The sequence below is a fragment of the Phalangium opilio genome, unplaced genomic scaffold (genome assembly GCF_054372755.1).
Source record: "Phalangium opilio isolate 3A_F unplaced genomic scaffold, DU_Popi_V2 ptg000101l_1, whole genome shotgun sequence".
Classification (NCBI taxonomy): Eukaryota; Metazoa; Arthropoda; class Arachnida; order Opiliones; family Phalangiidae; genus Phalangium; species Phalangium opilio.
This window is the reverse complement of record NW_028324204.1, coordinates 5,152,393-5,174,546: the sequence shown is the minus strand read 5'-3', so window position 1 is coordinate 5,174,546 and position 22,154 is coordinate 5,152,393. Positions and strand designations below refer to the sequence as shown.

General features: G+C 38.4%; 1 protein-coding gene across 1 annotated transcript; it reads right to left on the bottom strand.

Annotated features, from left to right (window-relative positions):
- Window positions 1-18,001: 18,001 nt before the first annotated feature.
- LOC149631014 (uncharacterized) lies at window positions 18,002-19,969 on the bottom strand. The gene has a single exon (XM_089851212.1). The coding sequence runs from the start codon at window positions 19,967-19,969 to the stop codon at window positions 18,002-18,004; it is 1,968 nt and encodes a 655-aa protein (XP_089707338.1).
- Window positions 19,970-22,154: the final 2,185 nt, after the last annotated feature.

Here is a 22,154-nt window from a genome sequence, read left to right as displayed (position 1 = left end):
AATTGCGATCGTGTATAAAGAAAACTATTCATTCGTTACGTTTGGGAACCATCTTAAATGAAAGATAACAGTCCATAGATGTGCCTTTTCTTAGGTTCATTAAGATCAATTAAGTTTAAGTATTGATTTTTATCATTATTAACACATACTTTGACTTACGTTGTTTTGGGTATTGGAATTACGGCGTTTTACCTCTGTTAGAGACAAGCATTTTAGCAATAATTTTTTATGTTGGACTTACGGCGTTTTTGTTGTGATTCGCGCCGTTTGAGGGATATTAAGCAAGAAAAACAAGGCGTTTGAGCTCTTGTAGGTGCTTTGCCCGGGTTCTTGTGGGTTCTTGTGGGTACTTGTGGGTTCTTGTGGGTGATTGTAGGTACTTGTGTGTTCTTGTGGGTACTTTTGGGTGCTTGTAGGTACTTGTGGGTGCTTGTAGGTGCTTGTGGGTGCTTGTAGGTACTTGTGTGTTCTTGTAGGTACTTGTGTGTTCTTGTGGGTACTTGTAGGTACTTGTGGGTACTTGTAGGTACTTGTGAGTACTTGTAGGTACTTGTGGGTACTTGTAGGTACTTGTGGGTACTTTTAGGTACTTGTAGGTACTTGTGGGTACTTGTGGGTACTTTTAGGTACTTGTGGGTACTTGTACGTGCTTGTAGGTGCTTGTGGGTACTTGTAGGTGCTTGTAGGTGCTTGTGGGTACTTATGGGTGCTTGTGGGTATTTATGGGTGCTTGTGGGTACTTATGGGTGCTTGTGGGTACTTGTGGGTGCTTGTGGGTACTTGTGGGTGCTTGTAGGTACTTATGGGTACTTGTAGGTACTTGTGGGTACTTGTGGGTACTTGTGGGTACTTGTGGGTACTTGTGGGTGCTTGTGGGTGCTTGTGGGTACTTGTGGGTGCTTGTGGGTACTTGTGGGTACTTGTAGGTACTTGTGGGTACTTGTAGGTACTTGTGGGTTCTTGTAGGTACTTGTAGGTACTTGTGGGTACTTGTAGGTACTTGTGGGTACTTGTGGGTACTTGTGGGTACTTGTGGGTACTTGTAGGTACTTGTGGGTACTTGTAGGTACTTGTGAGTACTTGTGGGTACTTGTAGGTACGTGTTGGTACTTGTAGGTACTTGTAGGTACTTGTGGGTACTTGTAGGTACTTGTGGGTGCTTGTGGGTGCTTGTAGGTACTTGTGGGTGCTTGTGGGTACTTGTGGGTACTTGTAGGTACTTGTGGGTTCTTGTAGGTACTTGTGAGTACTTGTGGGTACTTGTAGGTACTTGTGGGTACTTGTGAGTACTTGTGGGTACTTGTGGGTACTTGTAGGTACTTGTGGGTACTTGTAGGTACTTGTGGGTACTTGTGGGCGCTTGTAGGTACTTGTGGGCGCTTATAGGTACTTGTGGGCGCTTGTAGGTACTTGTGGGCGCTTGTAGGTACTTGTGGGTGCTTGTAGGTACTTGTGGGTGCTTGTGGGTACTTGTAGGAGCTTTTAGGTACTTGTAGGACCTTGTAGGTACTTGTAGGAGCTTGTAGGTACTTGTAGGAGCTTTTAGGTACTTGTAGGAGCTTTTAGGTACTTGTAGGAGCTTGTAGGTACTTGTGGGTGCTTGTGGGTACTTGTGGGTGCTTGTAGGTACTTGTGGGTGCTTGTAGGTACTTGTGGGAGCTTTTAGGTACTTGTAGGAGCTTGTAGGTACTTGTGGGTGCTTGAATGTACTTGTGGGTACTTGCCCTGGGTACTTAAGGGTGCTTGAAGGTACTTGTGGGCACTTGCCCCGGGTACTTGTGGGTACTTGCCACGGATGCCTCTGGGTACTTGCCACGGATGCCTCTGGGTGCTTGCCCCGGGTGCTCCTGGATGCTTACCCCGGGTGCTTGTAGGTACTTGTGGGTGCTTGTAGGTACTTGTGGGTACTTGCCACGGATGCCTCTGGGTGCTTGCAGGTACTTTCCCCGGGTGCTCCTGGGTGCTTACCCCGGGTGCTTGCAGGTACCTGCCCCGGGTACTTGTGAGTACTTGTGGGTACTTGTAGGTACTTGTGTGTACTTGTAGGTACTTGTGGGTACTTGTTGGTACTTGTGGGTACTTGTAGGTTCTTGTGGGTGCTTGTGGGTGCTTGTAGGTACTTGTGGGTGCTTGTGGGTACTTGTGGGTACTTGTGATTTCTTGTAGGTACTTGTGATTTCTTGTAGGTACTTGTGGGTTCTTGTAGGTACTTGTGGGTTCTTATAGGTACTTGTAGGTACATGTAGGTACATGTAGGTACTTGTGGGTACTTGTGGGTACTTTTAGGTACTTGTGGGTACTTGTACGTGCTTGTAGGTGCTTGTGGGTACTTGTAGGTGCTTGTAGGTGCTTGTGGGTACTTATGGGTGCTTGTGGGTATTTATGGGTGCTTGTGGGTACTTATGGGTGCTTGTGGGTACTTGTGGGTGCTTGTGGGTACTTGTGGGTGCTTGTAGGTACTTATGGGTACTTGTAGGTACTTGTGGGTACTTGTGGGTACTTGTGGGTACTTGTAGGTGCTTGTGGGTGCTTGTGGGTACTTGTGGGTGCTTGTGGGTACTTGTGGGTACTTGTAGGTACTTGTGGGTACTTGTAGGTACTTGTGGGTTCTTGTAGGTAATTGTAGGTACTTGTGGGTACTTGTAGGTACTTGTGGGTACTTGTAGGTACTTGTGGGTACTTGTAGGTACTTGTGAGTACTTGTGGGTACTTGTAGGTACGTGTTGGTACTTGTAGGTACTTGTAGGTACTTGTTGGTACTTGTGGGTACTTGTAGGTACTTGTGGGTGCTTGTGGGTGCTTGTGGGTGCTTGTAGGTACTTGTGGGTGCTTGTGGGTACTTGTGGGTTCTTGTAGGTACTTGTGGGTTCTTGTAGGTACTTGTGAGTACTTGTGGGTACTTGTAGGTACTTGTGGGTACTTGTGGGTACTTGTAGGTACTTGTGGGTACTTGTAGGTACTTGTGGGTACTTGTGGGCGCTTGTAGGTACTTGTGGGCGCTTATAGGTACTTGTGGGCGCTTATAGGTACTTGTGGGTGCTTGTAGGTACTTGTGGGTGCTTGTAGGTACTTGTGGGTGCTTGTGGGTACTTGTAGGAGCTTTTAGGTACTTGTAGGAGCTTGTAGGTACTTGTAGGAGCTTTTAGGTACTTGTAGGAGCTTGTAGGTACTTGTGGGTGCTTGTGGGTACTTGTGGGTGCTTGTAGGTACTTGTGGGTGCTTGTAGGTACTTGTGGGAGCTTTTAGGTACTTGTAGGAGCTTGTAGGTACTTGTAGGAGCTTGTAGGTACTTGTGGGTGCTTGTGGGTACTTGTGGGTGCTTGAATGTACTTGTGGGTACTTGCCCTGGGTACTTAAGGGTGCTTGAAGGTACTTGTGGGCACTTGCCCCGGGTACTTGTGGGTACTTGCCACGGATGCCTCTGGGTACTTGCCACGGATGCCTCTGGGTGCTTGCCCCGGGTGCTCCTGGATGCTTACCCCGGGTGCTTGTAGGTACTTGTGGGTGCTTGTAGGTACTTGTGGGTACTTGCCACGGATGCCTCTGGGTGCTTGCAGGTACTTTCCCCGGGTGCTCCTGGGTGCTTACCCCGGGTGCTTGCAGGTACCTGCCCCGGGTACTTGTGAGTACTTGTGGGTACTTGTAGGTACTTGTGTGTACTTGTAGGTACTTGTGGGTACTTGTTGGTACTTGTGGGTACTTGTAGGTTCTTGTGGGTGCTTGTGGGTGCTTGTAGGTACTTGTGGGTGCTTGTGGGTACTTGTGGGTACTTGTGATTTCTTGTAGGTACTTGTGATTTCTTGTAGGTACTTGTGATTTCTTGTAGGTACTTGTGGGTTCTTGTAGGTACTTGTGGGTTCTTGTAGGTACTTGTGGGTTCTTATAGGTACTTGTAGGTACATGTAGGTACATGTAGGTACTTGTGAGTACTTGTGGGTACTTGTAGGTACTTGTGGGTACTTGTAGGTACTTGTGGGTACTTGTAGGTACTTGTGGGTACTTGTGGGCGCTTGTAGGTACTTGTGGGCGCTTATAGGTACTTGTGGGCGCTTGTAGGTACTTGTGGGTGCTTGTAGGTACTTGTAGGAGCTTTTAGGTACTTGTAGGTACTTGTAGGAGCTTTTAGGTACTTGTAGGAGCTTTTAGGTACTTGTAGGAGCTTTTAGGTACTTGTAGGAGCTTGTAGGTACTTGTGGGTGCTTGTGGGTACTTGTGGGTGCTTGTGGGTACTTGTGGGTGCTTGAATGTACTTGTGGGTGCTTGTGGGTACTTGTGGGTGCTTGAATGTACTTGTGGGTACTTGCCCCGGGTACTTAAGGGTGCTTGAAGGTACTTGTGGGCACTTGCCTCTGGGTACTTGCCACGGATGCCTCTGGGTGCTTGCCCCGGGTGCTCCTGGGTGCTTACCCCGGGTGCTTGTAGGTACTTGTGGGTGCTTGTAGGTACTTGTGGGTGCTTGTAGGTACTTGTGGGTACTTGCCACGGATGCCTCTGGGTGCTTGCAGGTACTTTCCCCGGGTGCTCCTGGGTGCTTACCCCGGGTGCTTTTAGGTACTTGCCCCGGGTGCTTGTAGGTACTTTGCCTCCTCCATTGGATTAACATTACACTAAATTTTGGAAGCTCGTAACTCTGGTTATATTAGAGATACGGGGATATCCTTTGAATATGTAATAGTCCTATTTGCCAATTCCCTTTTTCGTTAACATTTGCTCCATAGGATACTCCATATATGGGAAAAACCTGGAAAACTCAGGGAAGTATATGCGGAAAAGCTTGGAAATTTCAGGGAAATTTGTTTTCCAAAAGTTTTATGTAGCTTGTTATGGAACATATGTTATAAACTCATGGTTTTAGTTATATAAAGTTTTATAAAAGAAGCGATATCTAGTTTACTAGGGAGAAGGTATAAGATGCCTAAGTATTCGTGCGCCAAAGTCCCAGTCCCACTTTCAAAATGCAAGGGGGGCGTAAAAGGAGGCCGGGCTATTTCGCCTCTCCTCAGTCGGAAAATACGTAGTTTTCGTCATTCGCGTCGCGTTTACGTGAGTTTTCTGGTCCGTGACCAAATTAGCATTTTTTAAACTGGACATTAGGCCAGCGACTTTTCTGACTTGGAATAAATAACTGGTCCGTGACCATTGACCAGAGCACGTCGTCTGCTAAACAAAAGAAATGGATAAATAAAATATTAGAATTATAATGTGTGGAGTCTGATTACCCTTGAACTTACTTAGTAGTCTCGTGGACCACTGACCCCCCCCTCCGATTTAATTTTTGAACTGGACCAGGCAATTTTTAAACAGGCCATTTGCCCTGTGCCACCGCCTTATTTCCCACGCTGGCGCGAGTTGCTTTGCGTTTTCGAGTGCGTGATGGAGTTGGCTACGCCTGGAGTCCCAACCTTGAAGGAGAGAGGAATGGAGTAGAAACCCCCATACCTATAGCGTTGCCTGTGTACGCCCACCTACGGCAACATAGTCCTCTCAGCGCTCTCAGCGGTTAGGTAAGGTCGTACTGGACGAAATTGTAAAGGGCGCTCCCTCTATCTTCAAAATAGAGTTCTCATACAAATAAAATGGTGCTCCGTGGCAGCACTTAGCAATGCCTACCGAAGGGTAGGGGCGTGCGAGAGGTCGCCCATCATCATTTCCAATGCATCTCAACTCCCTTATCCCTGTCCCAACCCCCGCGACTTCCAACCACTAGCATAGCCCACTCGATCACGCTCTCTTTTCCCCGGCTACATATTTTGAAGATGGAACTTTTTAGGCGTATTAACAATCTTGGATCATCTCTGTGAACTTTTGGGGTAGCCCTGACTATATTTTGTTTAAGGTTTTAAGCTTAATATTAAACAGACGTTAGTTTATGCTGCAAAAAAGTTTGAAATTGACAATCTCGGATCGTCTTTATGAAGTTTTAAGGATATCCGAATTTCATATTGGGCTTATGACAATTTTGAGCTAAATGTTAAACGGACATAAATCAGCATTTTTAAAAATTTTGTAAAATTGTCAATTTGGTCCTATTTCTGGAATTTTTAGGGGGGCGCCTCGCGTTTCAATAAATGATTGGTAAAAATTGTATTATGTTAATTTCAATAAGAATACAAACTTTTATTGATTTACGTTTTTTTTTTGAAGTATCATTATAAATAAATGTCTGATTGAGCTAAAGTTATGGTCCCCCTTATATATGTTTCTGCTTAGTGCAGATTTTGAAAATGTAAAATAGTTTCTTAACATTCTTAATTAAAATGAAGACTGAAGGAGCAGATATTAATCAAAAATGTCTTGATTAGAATCAAGACCTAAAAAGTATCGATAAGACTGAGGGTATCACTTGTCTGAAGGATCAGATATTAATTTTTCTTTTTAATTGAAACTTAAATGCATGCTTAAGAAAAAACAACGTTCCATTACCGTTTTCCGTTGAAATAAATTATTTTACTGGTAATCAATTTCAAAAATTTACTTATCTCGGCTTTTCGACCACAATTCCATTCCCCGAAAACATTTTATCATTACATTAATTACTTTTGGGAGATAACGTGTCAAAAAAACCTATAAAACAATAAAAAGCTGTAATAGCGGTCTGTTTAGCCATGACAACAACCTTTTAAAAGTTACAAGGACTATATAACCCTTTCGAGACTAACAGGACCTGAGAAAACTATAGCTTAACCTGCTACTAGTACGACCAGGGAGAATTGATGTAAACTGGAGTTGAAATTTCATCATGTGCGACCTGCGGCCCAGAAACTCTCCCATAGTCCCAGTGTGTGTAGAACATAATTTTTTCGCTGTTATCTTCCAAAATAGATCTTTCTAGGTAGTGCCGCCTCCTCACTTGAATTTTTCATGATATATTAAGGTTTGAACGAACAAAATTCTAGATTACTATTTTCACTACCATGTCCCTCTGCTACCTTGAAGCAAACTTTCCTCTCTTTTTGCTGCTCAATACCGGTGCCATTCTCTTGACTTTCTGTTCGTTATAACTACTATGATGAGTTTATTTATTTCAAACCAAAATATAAAAAAATGGATTCTTTTTCCTTTTGTGCTACTTAGAATTTACAAATGTATATAACGTTGTGCCGTGCCATATCAAATACTCTCTAACCATTGTTAGAAACTAGAGAGAGAAATTGGTCAGTAACACTGATCATGCCCTGAACTATGAGAAAGAACAATACGACGGTTCACTAAAGTACACCCGATATTACATCATTTTGCAAAACCGCGACTAAAAATGTTACTGTCCCTATTGAATTTGGCGCCATTGGTTTTAGAATAATTAAAATGTTCCACTGCGAAGAGTGCCGGTCACGAATGGGGATGTAACGTCTTTAGGAACCTTTTAAAACGCAAATTCATACACGTACTCTCCCAAAAGTAATTAATGTAATGATAAAATGTTTTCGGGGAATGGAATTGTGGTCGAAAAGCCGAGATAAGTAAATTTTTGAAATTGATTACCAGTAAAATAATTTATTTCAACGGAAAACGGTAATGGAACGTTGTTTTTTCTTAAGCATGCATTTAAGTTTCAATTAAAAAGAAAAATTAATATCTGATCCTTCAGACAAGTGATACCCTCAGTCTTATCGATACTTTTTAGGTCTTGATTCTAATCAAGACATTTTTGATTAATCAATGCTGACTTGATCTTGAATGTCAAAGCACAATTCTCACTGATATGTCACAGTGAGGGAAAGGGTGTCGTGGAGGTATATCTCCCATACTTCCAGATTGTAAGGAAACTGAAGGAAAAATTCTGCAAATGCGGTGGGGTGATGGAGGTGAGTAAAATAAGAAACTTTTGTTTATAAATAAAGAGAATGAAAATGGAATAAATAAGTGGGTGTGCGTGCTGTTAGGTGCAGCTATGGGACCCGAGAACCTCCACTGAGAACCGAGCGCGGGGGGAGAAGTTTCTAAACCTTTTCGTGGAATCGATGGATGTAACAACATCGTCCACATCCGGAGTTCCTGTTGCACCTCCCCAACCTCAGGAAATCGCAGTCACCGACCATCAATGGCACCACCACCAACTCAGCCGCCACCCCTAAGACGGTCTAGGGGTCAAAAGAGACCAAGATTCCAACAACCAACGTAGGACACTAGACCGTCCCTAGAGGATGGATTGGTGGACGGTGACAGTATTTCGAGTTTATTTTAAAGAAAAATGAAATAAAAAAATAATTTAAGATAATAAAATATTTTCCCAATTGGATAAAAATTACTATTTGTTTAAGAATCGTTTATTTGCTAGAGGCGAAGCATACAATTTATTATCTTATTTAATTGCTGGTTAATATGCAAAGTTATCATAAAATCATTTAACATAGTATTATTACAATAGGTATTACTAATTTTTAAAAGACCTCCTTTTAGACATTAGTAACAGGAAATATATTACATGTAAACCGCAGACGAAGCCCAAAAAACTTGGCCCTGTTTAGCATAACTACAAAGTAATTACTAAATGGGAAAGAGTCCCTATTGAATTTAGAATAATTAAAATATTCTACTGCGAAGCGTGCCTGGCACGAATGGGGATGTTACGTCTTTAAAAACCTTTTAAAATTCAAGCCATACACATACTCTCTCAAAAGTAATTAATGTAATGATAAAATGTTTTCGGGGAATGGAATTGTGGTCGAAAAGCCGAGATAAGTAAATTTTTGAAATTTATTACCAGTAAAATAAGATATTTCAACGGAAAACGGTAATGGAACGTTGTTTTTTCTTAAGCATGCCTTTAAGTTTCAATCAAAAAGAAAAATTAATATCTGATCCTTCAGTCAAGTGATAAACTCAGTCTTATCGATACTTTTTAGGCCTTGATTCTAATCAAAGCATTTGAATTTTTAAAGCAATGATACTTTCAAACAAAAACGATCTTTATAAGTTTGTAGGGTACGAGAAAAAGTGAAGGCACTTTTGTAGTTAGAAGTTAAAAAAATATTCCTAACACAATTAGAGTTAGAGCTTGCTATTCCTTTAAAAATGTAGTTTGGTGTAAAAACAGATTATAGCTATTGTCTCTGTCTGAGCTCCCAAAGTTTCCCGTTATTCTGTCAAAATCGACGCTAGATATTATAGACTATTTGCATAGTTAAGTCCCAAAGCAAGTTATAGGTTTTTATTCTCTGTCGCGAGTTCCCATTAAGACCCCCCCCTTTTATTCTCCGTCGCGAGTTCCCATTAAGACCCCCCTTTTATTCTCCGTCGCGAGTTCCCATTAAGACCCCCCCTTTTATTCACCGTCGCGAGTTCCCAATAAGACCCCCCCCCCCTTTTATTCACCGTCGCGAGTTCCCAATAAGACCCCCCCTGTTATTCTGCCAAATCGACGCTTGTTAAGAGGACTCAAAATTGTCAATTTCAATAAAAGTTTGGTAATGTTGACATGTCTTTGATATCATGCTCCAATAATTTCAGAAACTTGAGAAAGTAGTGTTTTATATTTTACATACAAAATTAATATTATCAAAACTTTGATATAAACAACTATAAAAATTACTACTTAAAATAATAACAATCTGCTTAAACTAAAACAATCTACTTAAACTAAAAACATTCTGCTTAAACTAAAAACGATCTGCTTAAACTAAAAACGATCTGCTTAAACTAAAAACGATCTGCATAAAATAAAAACGATCTGCTTAAACTAAAAACGATATGCTTAAATTAAAAACATTCTGCTTAAACTAAAAACTATCTACTTAAACTAGAACTCTGGGGTACACCAAAGTCATCTGCCAAGTGCCAACAGTGGCAAATATAGACTGTTGTGAAATTAAATGAGGTTTGACTAACCCCACTCACCCAAACCTTATTATATTTCAGTTTATTATATTATTATATTATATTATTATTATATTATATTATTATATTATTATATTTCAGTTTTAATAGACATGAGCAATTGAGAATAGTGAGAGTCAGAGTGGGAAGTCAATTGAGAAGTTTTATAAATTTCCTGTGACCATGGGTTTAATTTGGGTGCTTCTTTGAACAAATAATGGACCTTTTAAAGGTGAAAAAAATATATAAATAAAAAAGCACGGTGCAACATTATCACGAAATTAATTTACATTTATTTACAAAATGAGACAATTTAAAATTACACTAACTATAAAAGTTAGACAGCTCTTTCACATGAATATTCCACCTTTTAAAGTTGAAAAATTAAATAGTCACCGTGCATCATCAAGAAGTTAATTACAACTATTTACAAAATGAGGCAACTTATATTTAAAATTTCATATTCGATAATAAATATGCCACATAAATTATGCAGAAATAGTTCTATCTAAAATATTTGGTTTGTTGTAATTTATAAAACAAGCTAAAAATTGAAAGCAGTTAGGCTCCATTTGTGGCAGAAACAGTTCAGTTTTTCGTTTGCTGCTTTCTGGTAAAAAGTAGGAAATGAAAAACGCATGAAAAGTAGGTTAGATTGGCTAGTGCCCCTGCAAGTTTGCAAACGAAATACATAAATTTTGACGATCTCTGCGAGTTAAATGTTAGCGGAACGAACATCAAGTTAGAAAAAAAAAATTTAGCTAAAGCATCAAAAAACTAAAAGATTTTTTTTCCTCACTAAATCCCTAGATGGTTGCCAGCGGTAGCATTCTTTTGAATCTTTAATCAATTCTTTGGTCAAAAAAGTTCGTTGCAAGTTTTCGTAGGCAGTAAACTGCACTGTGATGATTTAATTTTGTTGTAATGCGAAAAAACTCTTTCAACAGCCGCACTTGTGGGGCAATGAAATCATGGCTCTCACAAAACGGTTGATTATTGGATAGATGTTCTCTTCTAACGAATTACGCATCTTGCCAACCACTAACCAAAATTTCTCCAAATCGAAATCCGAATTTGCTTAATCCTTCAATGATTCGTATTCTGGAATTAATCTCCATTCGGAGTTTAATTCTTCGAGTTGGTCCAATGGTTGGGGAAAAAATTCGCTAAGAGAGAGATGCTTTCCACCTCGCGAGATAAAGCTTTTTTTTGGTTCAAGTCACGATAATTTTGAAAGAATTGGATCGTCCATTGGGAATCTCCTTTTTATTTCACAACACAAAAATCAAGAGCCTTTGTACGAAAATCATTCTCTTGGAGAAATTGATTTTTGCGCCATTATTAGGTCGGCTTTTGCTCCAAAATGCATCGCTTCAAGTTATTTTCGCCCAGCAGAAGCGCTTGGGTCTATACCCTGAAGCGATGTTTTTTTGGATAAAGCCAAGCTCTAAATGTTTTTAAAATAACAGAATAATGTGCTTTGATTTCTATGTGGAGTTGTGTTATTCTCGGACATTCACATTGGAAAATTAAATTCATCTTGTTTACCAGCCCTAAATTATACTCCATAGTTTTATAGACTGGATTATGCAGTGCGTCTAGAATTGGTTTAATCTATTGATTTTTCTCTTCACATAAAGTAAAAAAAGAGCCAAAGAATCCCATTGCTCAAGAATTCATTTCACAACTGCTTCCAAAGAGAGCCACCTTGTTGGGCATGGTCTAAGGATTTTATGTGGTTCCAATTTAAGACATTCATATTTGTTTCGCGCTATGGCTGAAATAAACGTATATAGTTCTAGCGAGATCTTCAATCGATTTTGGTAATGTCTCGGAGGCGGCGAAAGCACACAGATGAAAATAATTGCAGACGCACCTCATAAAAAAAATTAGGGCAGTGATTTTTCAAAAGTGCCTTCACCCCTTTTAAACTTCCCATAATTACAGACGGATTATCGGCCACAAATCCAATCATGTTTTCTAGTAAAAGCCCCAAGCGTTCTAAAAGTTCCACTAATTTAGTAACTAGGGTTTTTTCGTCCGCACGCGGAACTTCCACTAGACCCATGAATGAATTGCGGACGCAATTAATTTCAACGTCAAAAGATCTAACCATGACTGCTAGACATTTGACGTTGAAACGTCGGTAGTTTCTTCTATAATGATGGAATATGGGATGCGTCCAAGCTTTCTTTGTGAAATTTCCGCACAATCTTCCGCAATCAAACTAATCAATTTAGTGGTTTAACATCGCGCACGATCTCAGAGTCTGGGAACGCGCTTCTGATTAATTGTGGCAGGTGCTCTAAAACGTTGAAAGATAGATTGTGTTCTGTCATAAACTAAGCTAATTTCAATTTGGCGATTCTGGAGTTTTGTTCCGCAGGAGTCTGCTCGACTTGAACCCTAATTGCGCTCACAAATTCTGGGTGTTTTTCTATTGCTAGTTAAGCCATATTATAATTTTTTGCATGCATGGGTTATATAACCCTTAATTGATTTTCACACGGTTTGCAATTTCCCATGTTGTGTTTTTCTGCCACAAACGAAGGCAATTTCAATTCAAAGAGATGACCGCAGGTTAGAGCGAAGTTGAAGGGACGGCAGCAGTGGAGAACGAAGTTGAAGGGACGGCAGCAGTGGAGAACGAGGTTGAAGGGATGGCATCAGTACTTGTGGTGGCTTTAGTTTCAATTTTTCTAGTAACCGACACCATTACCGTAGTGTCTTCGCTAGCAGATGCTGCAATCTCTTTTTTTGGCGTTTTTCGTTTGGTTTTATTAACGAATTTATCCATTTTTTTGTATAAATAATTCGCAGAATTCTTTGACTATTTGATTTTAGTCAGAAGATAAAATCCAGGAATTCATCGACTATTTGATTATTGTCACAAGATAAAATAGCAGGATTCTTCGTCTATTTGATAATAGTCACAAGATAAGATAAAAACTGCTCTAGTGTCAAGAAATAAATTTTTCTTCTTCTCTCTTCAAATTTTAGTCAGAATATAAAATAGAAAACTGCTTAAGTGCTAAGAATAAATTTTGCTTCTTCTCTCTTCAGAGTTTAGAAAAAATGTGGGCAAAATATAGTAGCTAAGGAGGGTGGTAATGTTAAATGGCAGCTATGATTAAGTATTGTGAAAATTTATGATGAGATAATTGACTGTTTTGACACATTTGGGCATTTGAGGGGATAAATTTGTATTGCCAAGCTTGGTGAAACTAAAAATATTTTTCGAAAATTCCCAGCTCTGCTAATAATGCTATCAACCAGTACAGGCAAAACGTTAAATGTCCACGAACGTAGGTAAAATTGTCCTAAAATATTCTAAAGGTAAAGAATGGTACCATACATGACCTGGAACCCTTGTCAAAAAGGAGTGAAATAGTGAATCTTTGGAGGAGAAATTCACTTTTTTCATTATAATGAAGTTTCATTAATGGTATTATATAAATATACAGGGTGTTTCTGAAAAGTCCATCACAAATTAAGGGGCGTGTTTATGGGACCAAACTGAGCGGAAAGTACCAAAGAACATGGGGTGTACAACATTTTGTTACGGAGATATGGCCTTCCAAACATTCGCCCCTAAAACAAGGAAATATCCAAAAATGAGGAGTAACACTTAAGACCGACTAACCAGCTTGTTTAAAATTACTAGACAATTTCAATAGCCTTTAATCGAACAATTGATTTCTACCTTTACTAATCAGAAGCGTATAAATGAGTAGAAGTATGCCTACGGTGGTAATGTAAAATTAATCCCAAGTGACATGATGTTTCAAGATCTTCCCAGCACCAAGTAAAATGGTTCTGATTGAAGGGACTTTTATTAGCACAGCGTAAACAACGTTATTTTCAGGAATTAGTCCAAATGTCCACGGGCGGCATTACAAAAACGAGGCAGTCTTTCGAATGATACTTGGACATGTTGGAAGATCCCTGGCTTGTTCCTGTTATCTCAAACCGTAAAAAGCTACGCAAATCTTCATCATCACGGACAACACTCTTGTACGTTAGGTATGACCTTGAGAAAACCTAAAAGGACATCTCGAATGTATTTGAAAAACCCATCTCCAATTAAGGGGCGTGTTGTTTGTTTCCAACAGAGTAAACTCGCCCAGAGAACAATTACAATGCAGAGCCACGTTTCGGCGTTAATGGCCCACAAAGGTGGTCCCAAAAACAAGAACAAACTTTAATTTGTTTCGTTCAGTAAGTGTTTCATGTGTCATAGATAAAACGCCATGATTAATGCACGAAGAAAATGAATTTATTGACAAGTTTTAACATTTAATTGCAACTAGTTACAAAAATTGTTCAAAGTGTTCACCACCCGCGTTAAGGCACACATTAGCACGTCTTACAAATGATTCCCTTACACGTTGAAAAATGCCTGGAGTTTCGCGAATTGTTTGACAGCCGTGAATTATTCGTCGACGTAGCTCTTCAACATCGGGCACTTCAGTCTGATAAACTAAGTCTTTCAGGTGGCCCCAAAGAAAGAAATCACAAGGGTTCAGATCGGGTGATCGAGCAGGCCACTCCACAGGTCCACCTCGACCTAACCACCGCAAAGGGAAGGTCGCGTTAAGATAATTTCGGACCGCGATGCTGAAATGTGGTGGTGCACCATCGTGCATGAACCACATTCTGTTTACCAAACCTAAGGGTACGTCTTCGAGTAGTTCCGGTAAATCGTCCCGTAAGAACTGCAAGTAAGCCACACCGTTTAACCTGGGCTCTAGGAAATGTGGCCCAATTAAATTGTCACCCACAATACCACACCACACGTTTAAACTGAATTGTACTTGGTGACTTCTAACGCAAGTTGCGTGGGGGTTTAGCTGGGACCATTGATGTTTATTATGTAAGTTAATAATACCATCCCGTGAAAAGTTAGCTTCGTCAGTAACCAACAAATCCCGTGGGAAATCGATATCGTTTACTTTAGCCAGAAACCACTGACAAAACGCCGTGCGTCGTGGGTAGTCCGCTGGATTCAAACCTTGAACTTTTTGAACATGGAAAGGATGAAACCGGTGGCTTCTGAGGATTTTCCACACGAGCGTGTGGTTTACGCCTAATCGGCGACCAACTTGGCGGGTACTTGATTCAGGCTCGTCCTCGAAAATGGTGAGAACTTCGTCTTCTACGGCCTCTGGGATGGCTCTCGCTCTAGGTTGAGGTCCAGCCGGTTGGATTCGTCCATCTTGCCTCAAACGTCTGTCCACAGCCTCGAACGTCAGTCGATTTGGTAGTCGCCTCTGCGGAAATCTTTCCTGATACAAGCGTACAGCTGCAGCGGCATTCCCCTCGGCTAGTCCATACATTAGGTGCATATCCGCATATTCGGCATTTGTGAAGAAAGGCATTGTAACAGACTTCGTTGAATTATGAGTTTAATAAAACAAACACATGTACGTGAAACCTCTTTTATTCCTTTCTTAAAAAACATAGTGCTCTGTTTTTTAAGAATAGGCGAAGTTCTCACTATTTTCGAGGACGATCCAAAAACAAGCAGCCGCCAATTGGTTTGCTGATTAAGAAAAAACCACACGCAACTTGCGTTAGAATTCACAAAGTACAATTCAGCTTAAACGTGTGGTGTAGTATTGTGGGTGACAATTTAATTGGGCCATATTTCCTAGAGCCCAGGTTAAACGGTGTGGCTTACTTGTAGTTCTTACGGGACGATTTACCAGAACTACTCGAAGACGTACCCTTAGGTTTAATAAACAGAATGTGGTTCATGCACGATGGTGCACCACCACATTTCAGCATCGCGGTCCGAAAACTTGTCAATAACATTTTCTTTGTGCATTAATCATGGCGTTTTATCTATGACACATGAAACACTTACTGAACGAAACAAATTAAAGTTTGTTCTTTTGTTTGGGACCACCTTTGTGGGCCATTAACGCCGAAACGTGGCTCTGCATTGTAATTGTTCTCTGGGCGAGTTTACTCTGTTGGAAACAAACAACACGCCCCTTAATTGGAGATGGGTTTTTCAAATACATTCGAGATGTCCTTTTAGGTTTTCTCAAGGTCATACCTAACGTACAAGAGTGTTGTCCGTGATGATGAAGATTTGCGTAGCTTTTTACGGTTTGAGATAACAGGAACAAGCCAGGGATCTTCCAACATGTCCAAGTATCATTCGAAAGACTGCCTCGTTTTTGTAATGCCGCCCGTGGACATTTGGACTAATTCCTGAAAATAACGTTGTTTACGCTGTGCTAATAAAAGTCCCTTCAATCAGAACCATTTTACTTGGTGCTGGGAAGATCTTGAAACATCATGTCACTTGGGATTAATTTTACATTACCACCGTAGGCATACTTCTACTCATTTATACGCTTCTGATTAGTAAAGGTAGAAATCAATTGTTCGATTAAAGGCTATTGAAATTGTCTAGTAATTTTAAACAAGCTGGTTAGTCGGTCTTAAGTGTTACTCCTCATTTTTGGATATTTCCTTGTTTTAGGGGCGAATGTTTGGAAGGCCATATCTCCGTAACAAAATGTTGTACACCCCATGTTCTTTGGTACTTTCCGCTCAGTTTGGTCCCATAAACACGCCCCTTAATTTGTGATGGACTTTTCAGAAACACCCTGTATAATCCCGTGAATGAAATGCACCCAGGGTCTCTGTCCTGAATAAATCTAGTTATAGTTTTGTGAATTGATTAGATGCCACACTCAAGACTAGTGATTTGTCCCTTGGAATGTTGTTGGGAACTGCTGACAGAAAAAGAAAGAAGTGTTGAACTTTTTTGTAATTTATCGCAATAAATATTTTCAATTCAATAGTAATAAAAAAAATTGAAGGCCTATATGGAGAAATGAGTTCTCTTCGTATTTTTTTCCACGTTTAATCACTTCAATATTCATTTTAAGCAATTGAAGCGACTAATAGGTCTTCACTAATTCCGCATTCTCTTCAATTCCTATAGTAATTTACTCACAGTCGTTGATTTTCTTGTCAAATATCTTCTAACAGCGTCTTCCAATGTTTAGAAAATTTTATAATGTTTTATTTTTTCACAAATTACTGAAATAATATATTTAGGATTTTAATTATTGTTAAATGTTTAACACACCTTTGAGAAGTTCCAGCTACAGGAATATCGCTGGCTTTACGTGTGATTTATTAAGTAGCTGAATCTTCCATTAATGGAGTGTTTTTGTCTTTACAGTCATTTGCCTGTTGTTGTATTTTCCAATTTTTTTTTTTTATAATAAATAGTCGTCCCTGAGTGCCACATAAGCAATACTGCTTGAGCGTGGCTGGGAATTTACATTGATTGTCAAAAGGTGGTTACATATATACATTTGTCTATACTCGTTGTCATATTAGTTAATTTTGGTAGATTCATTAGTTTTATTAATTACATTAATTGATAAATTTTATTGCATATTTAGTTGTCTATGTAATTATTAATTTCATTAAAACCTTTAGCTATTAGCCAGGAGTTTATCCTGTTTTTAAATAAATTGATAGTTTTACATTCCTTAGTTGCTTTGTCGAGTTTATTATACAGTTTAGGACCTAAATAAGATGAATGTTTTTGGCCGATAGTTTTCAATACTGCGGTACTCTCTAAATTTCTATTTGCTATAAATCGTGTATTATATGTTACATTCTGTGGGAGTAAGGTGTTTTTCACTTTAAAAGTATTAATTAATATGGTTTTTGCATATAATTGCCGTACAGAGAAGACTTTAAATTCGTTATAAAGTACAAATCTAGATTCTAAACGAGGTTTTTTTAAACAAATTCTGATTAAGTGCCTTTGTATTTTTTCCAATGGATCAATATATTTATAAAAAGTTCCTCCCCAACCTATGATACCGTATACAAGTAACGACTGTACTAAGGAAAGATAGGCAATTTTTAACCACCTTATTGTCAGAAAATTTCGTAGCTCGTAGAATTTTGGTAAACAAAGACGCAGTTTCTAAACTATATTATTTGTATGATGTTTCCATTGTAGATGTTGATCGATAGTAACTCCTAAAAACTTGATTTTTTCCATTCTTTGTAATTTTTTGCAAGTGCGTCCGCAATTTGTACAGTGATCATTATCGTGTATAAATAACTCTAAATTATTTATATCTATTGCTCTAGACGAAAAACATAAATAGTTGGTTTTCAGTATATTTAACGTTAAAAACTGTCATTTAGTTTGCTGATTTAGACCGTTCTGCGCCTTTGTAAAAGTTTCATCCCACGAGCTACCCTCAAATATTAAAGTTGTATCATCAGCAAAAACAGTGACTTCTCCATTTATATCAAGATTACAAATATCATTAATGTAGATTAAAAATAATAATGGTCCCAAGACCGTTCCTTGGGGTACTCCGAACAAAACTAGTTCAGGGTCACTCAATGTGTTGTGTATTTTCGTTAAGGTTTTACGATCTTTAAGGTAACTCTTAAACCAATTAAGGGGAACACCCCTGACACCCGCCTTTTCTAATTTAGTTATTAGTATCTTATGTGAGACCGTATCAAATGCTTTTTTTAGGTCTAGAAATATTGCAATTGCTTTTTTACCTTTATCTAAAGAATTATATAATAGTTCAGTTACTCTTAGAATCGCATCATTTGTACTGTAGCCAGGTCGAAAACCAAATTGATTAGGAGAGAAGTAATTTTCCTTTTCCAAAAATTTGACCATTTGTTTTTTAACAATTTTTTCGATTATTTTAGAAATATTACTTAGTAATGATATTGGTCTATAGTTTTCAACATTAGTTTTTTCTCCTGTTTTATAAATAGGTATAATTATAGCGTGTTTCATAGCATCAGGAAAAACACCGTTGGTCAGTGATAAATTTATAATGTGGGTTAGAGGTTCGGAAATGTAGTTTTTAAGGAACTTTATTGTATTAATGCCAATCTGGTCATGGCCGCATGAAGTTAGATTTTTAAGGGATTCAATACCGTTTAAAACATCTACTGTCGTTACTGGGCTAAAAAATAGGCTATGTGCTATAGAGCTAGACCTAATACTTGACATTATCTTATTTTGTTTTATATTTTTAGCTAGTTGAGGTCCGACGTTTGCAAAATAGGTATTAAATACATTAGCTACTCTTTTAGAGTTCTTTTTAACTTCCAATGTTTCGCCTTTGTGTTTGATAGCATCAATTGGGTTATGTACTTTAATTTTCCTTGTAACATCGTTTATTGTTTTCCAAACTGATTTCGTTTCATTACTCACTTGTATTTTTGTTTTGAAGTAATTATATTTCAATGTTCTGGTTAACGAGTTTAACTTATTCCTGTAAGTTTTAACCAAGTCTTTCAGTTTAGTATTAAAGGGTTCATTTCTAAGCCTCTTTGCAAGTTGGTCCCGTTTCCTAATTGATACTATCAAAGCAGAAGTTATCCAAGGCTTAATTTTTAAATTTTTGTGGTTATTATTAACAATAGTGGATTTTGTTGCCGAAGTTATAAAGCTTTGTAGCGTACTTATAAAGTTATTGCAGGCTAGATTACAATCATTTGTATTTAAAACCGCAGCCCAAGATTCTAATTTTACCATCGATTCTAATAACTTATTATCAATGTAATCGAACTGTTTCTTAGGGTCAATATTAGATTGTCTTGTACCACGAAGGTTTGGTAAAGCTAGAAATGTAGCATAGTGGTCCGTGATCGCAGTCTGTAAGACATAGGAGTTAATTCTATTATTTTCTTTCGTTTTAATGAAAATATGGTCTAGACAAGTTTTTGACGTCACAGTTACTCTTGTCGGTAGATTGATACAAGAATATAAACCATTTTCGTGTAATAATGTAAGATATTCAGATACCATGGAGTCTCCAGAGTTTAGGATGTTAATGTTAAAGTCTCCAATCCAAATAGTATTGTCCTTTACCAAATTTGAATTTGAGAATTTAGAGTCCACGTCTTGTATAAAGTCAGTTATCGAATTATTCGGTGATCTATAGCATCCTATAATTCGATTGATCACTCCATCATTTATTTGCACATCAACACATTTTGAAGATGCTCCAGTGAAGCTGATGTCCTTTTCCCAAAAAACTAAATCCTTCTTTATGTACATTATCAGTCCATCATTCTTATTATGGTAATTTTCAGTATAAGTGAGATTGTATCCATCGATCAAATACATATCCTTATTTATAATTTCAAAGGTTTCGGTTAGTAAAATTATATCTAAACAGCTTTCGAAGGATTGTAAAAAGATAAGGAATTCATCGAAGTGTTTTCTAATGCTTCTAATATTAACATGAAAAATTTTTAGAGAGTTTATTTCTGTAGATTTGGTTGTGTGGAAATCGTTAATTATATATTGGGTATAAATGTTATTTGTTATTAGATCTTCATTAAATTCAAACATATTAGATACAACTGTAACACTATTCTATTTTATATTTATTTTAAATTGTTTTAAGATCATCAATTGATCTAACTTTAATTGCCTTCATGTTATCGTCTATCCTTAAAAACACTTTCCCATCCGCCACCCATACATATTTGTAATTTTTATTTTTTGCTAGTTGTTTAGTATCATAGAGTATTTTTTTATTAAAAGGGGTCAATTGTTCGTTTATGTAAACTCTTGTACTTTTTAACGAAGGGTTAACATCACTCGCTTTTAGGTTGTTTTTTATCTTGCCTTTTTTAATCCACTCATCTCTAATATTTTTTGTATTGAATTCTACTCGAATAATTGATGTATTTTTGCTTGTTATAGGCAGCCTATAAAAATTTATAATCTCCTGTCCATTGTATGTAATTCCCAATTCTCTAGCAACAGCTTTTAGAACTTCTGATAAATGTTCATTATTCGTACGATCGATGCCAGTAATCTCTAGGTTTGTTGCAAGGTTATCCTGTCTTAGTTCATTTATTTTACTTTCCTGCTCTAAAAGTCTAGATTCTAAGGTTTTGAACTCGAGCTTAAGGTTAGTGTTTTCCATTTTAAAGTTTCCGACATCGGTAGCAAGAGAGCCTAGTACTTGATTGAAGTCATCTATCTTGTCCGAACAAAATTGTACGGACGCTTCAATAATGTCTATTTTATTTAGTTTGGCTTCAATATCTGTTATTTTTGATCCAATCTTGTCTATCTCGTCTAACTTTTTCATGTTGAGTTGAATATCGCTTACTTTTTGCAGTAGTAGTTGTATATCTCCGAGCGGTTCTGATCCAGTCCTACGTTCCGAGTTGGTGGTCTCCTCTTTATAATCACGCTTCGAGGAGTCTTTCGTTTTACAGTATTCACATCTCCAGGTTGTTTTTCGTGATCCCAGCTTTCGTAAATTCTCTTCATTTTTAATATTAGTACACGCTACATGAAAATATTCTTTGCAATTTACGCAGAGGATTATTTCCTTTGGATTTTCGAGGCCGTTATCGCACTCTCTGCACACCGACATAGTAATTTTTAAGTCTGGAATACAAATCGGGAAAACGAACGAGGGCCACTATGAACTTGAGCGAGCTTTAAAGATTAAGTATGTGCTGAAAGACTTCAACTTTACAGATGCAAAGCTATCAAGGATTCCCTTCAAAGCTATCAATAATAATAGCCTTCATCGCACCTAGATCTCCTTACATAACACGGCATAGGAATTGGTTGTTAAAAGACGAAGAAAAAAATACTGAAGTTTCCCATGAAGTAAGTTTGTTGGGTAAAGAGTGAAAGTTTCCTTATAAGTGGCTTAAAATACAGCTACGTCTCCTCATATGGTGCTCCTTGGTAAGAGCTTCATTTTAGGTCCGCTTGAGGGCACCCTAGAGCGTGGGAACGTTAACTACAAATTTCGAGGGATTCGCGCTCCGCCGCCAGCCCGCCACAATCTGTTTGGTTGGAGTCTACCCATTCAACCGAATACCATTGGAAAGAATCCCATTCGTAAGAAAATTTCTTGCCAGTATTTTAAAATCTAGCCCAATGGCGGTTTTCTATTAAAAGGGAATATATATATATATTTTTAAAGTTCAGCTAGCTAGCTAATTGGACCAAGTCATCTTGCGACTTATTGCCACTTATCTAACGCCTTTACAATGCATAGAGGGGTGGATATGTTCGCATTCAATCGAATACCATTGGAAAGAATTCCCTTCAACCGAAAGTTCCAAGCTAGTATATTAGTTTATTTGATTTCGAAGTGGTCTGCGTCCCACCGTGGTCTAGTGGTAAAGCATCGGATCGTCACGCAGAAAATCTTCGTTCGAATCTCCATCAGGAAGGTGAGTTTACTAAAATCGAATTATAAGTATAATTCTGAATAATCGATAAAAATCGAACTTACTTTCCTTGCAGGTGCTGAATGTAGAAGGTGAATTTA

Bases quoted from the DNA above. Each gene is read 5' to 3' on its own strand.
- LOC149631014 (XM_089851212.1), bottom strand. From the start codon at position 19,969: ATGTATTTGATCGATGGATACAATCTCACTTATACTGAAAATTACCAT.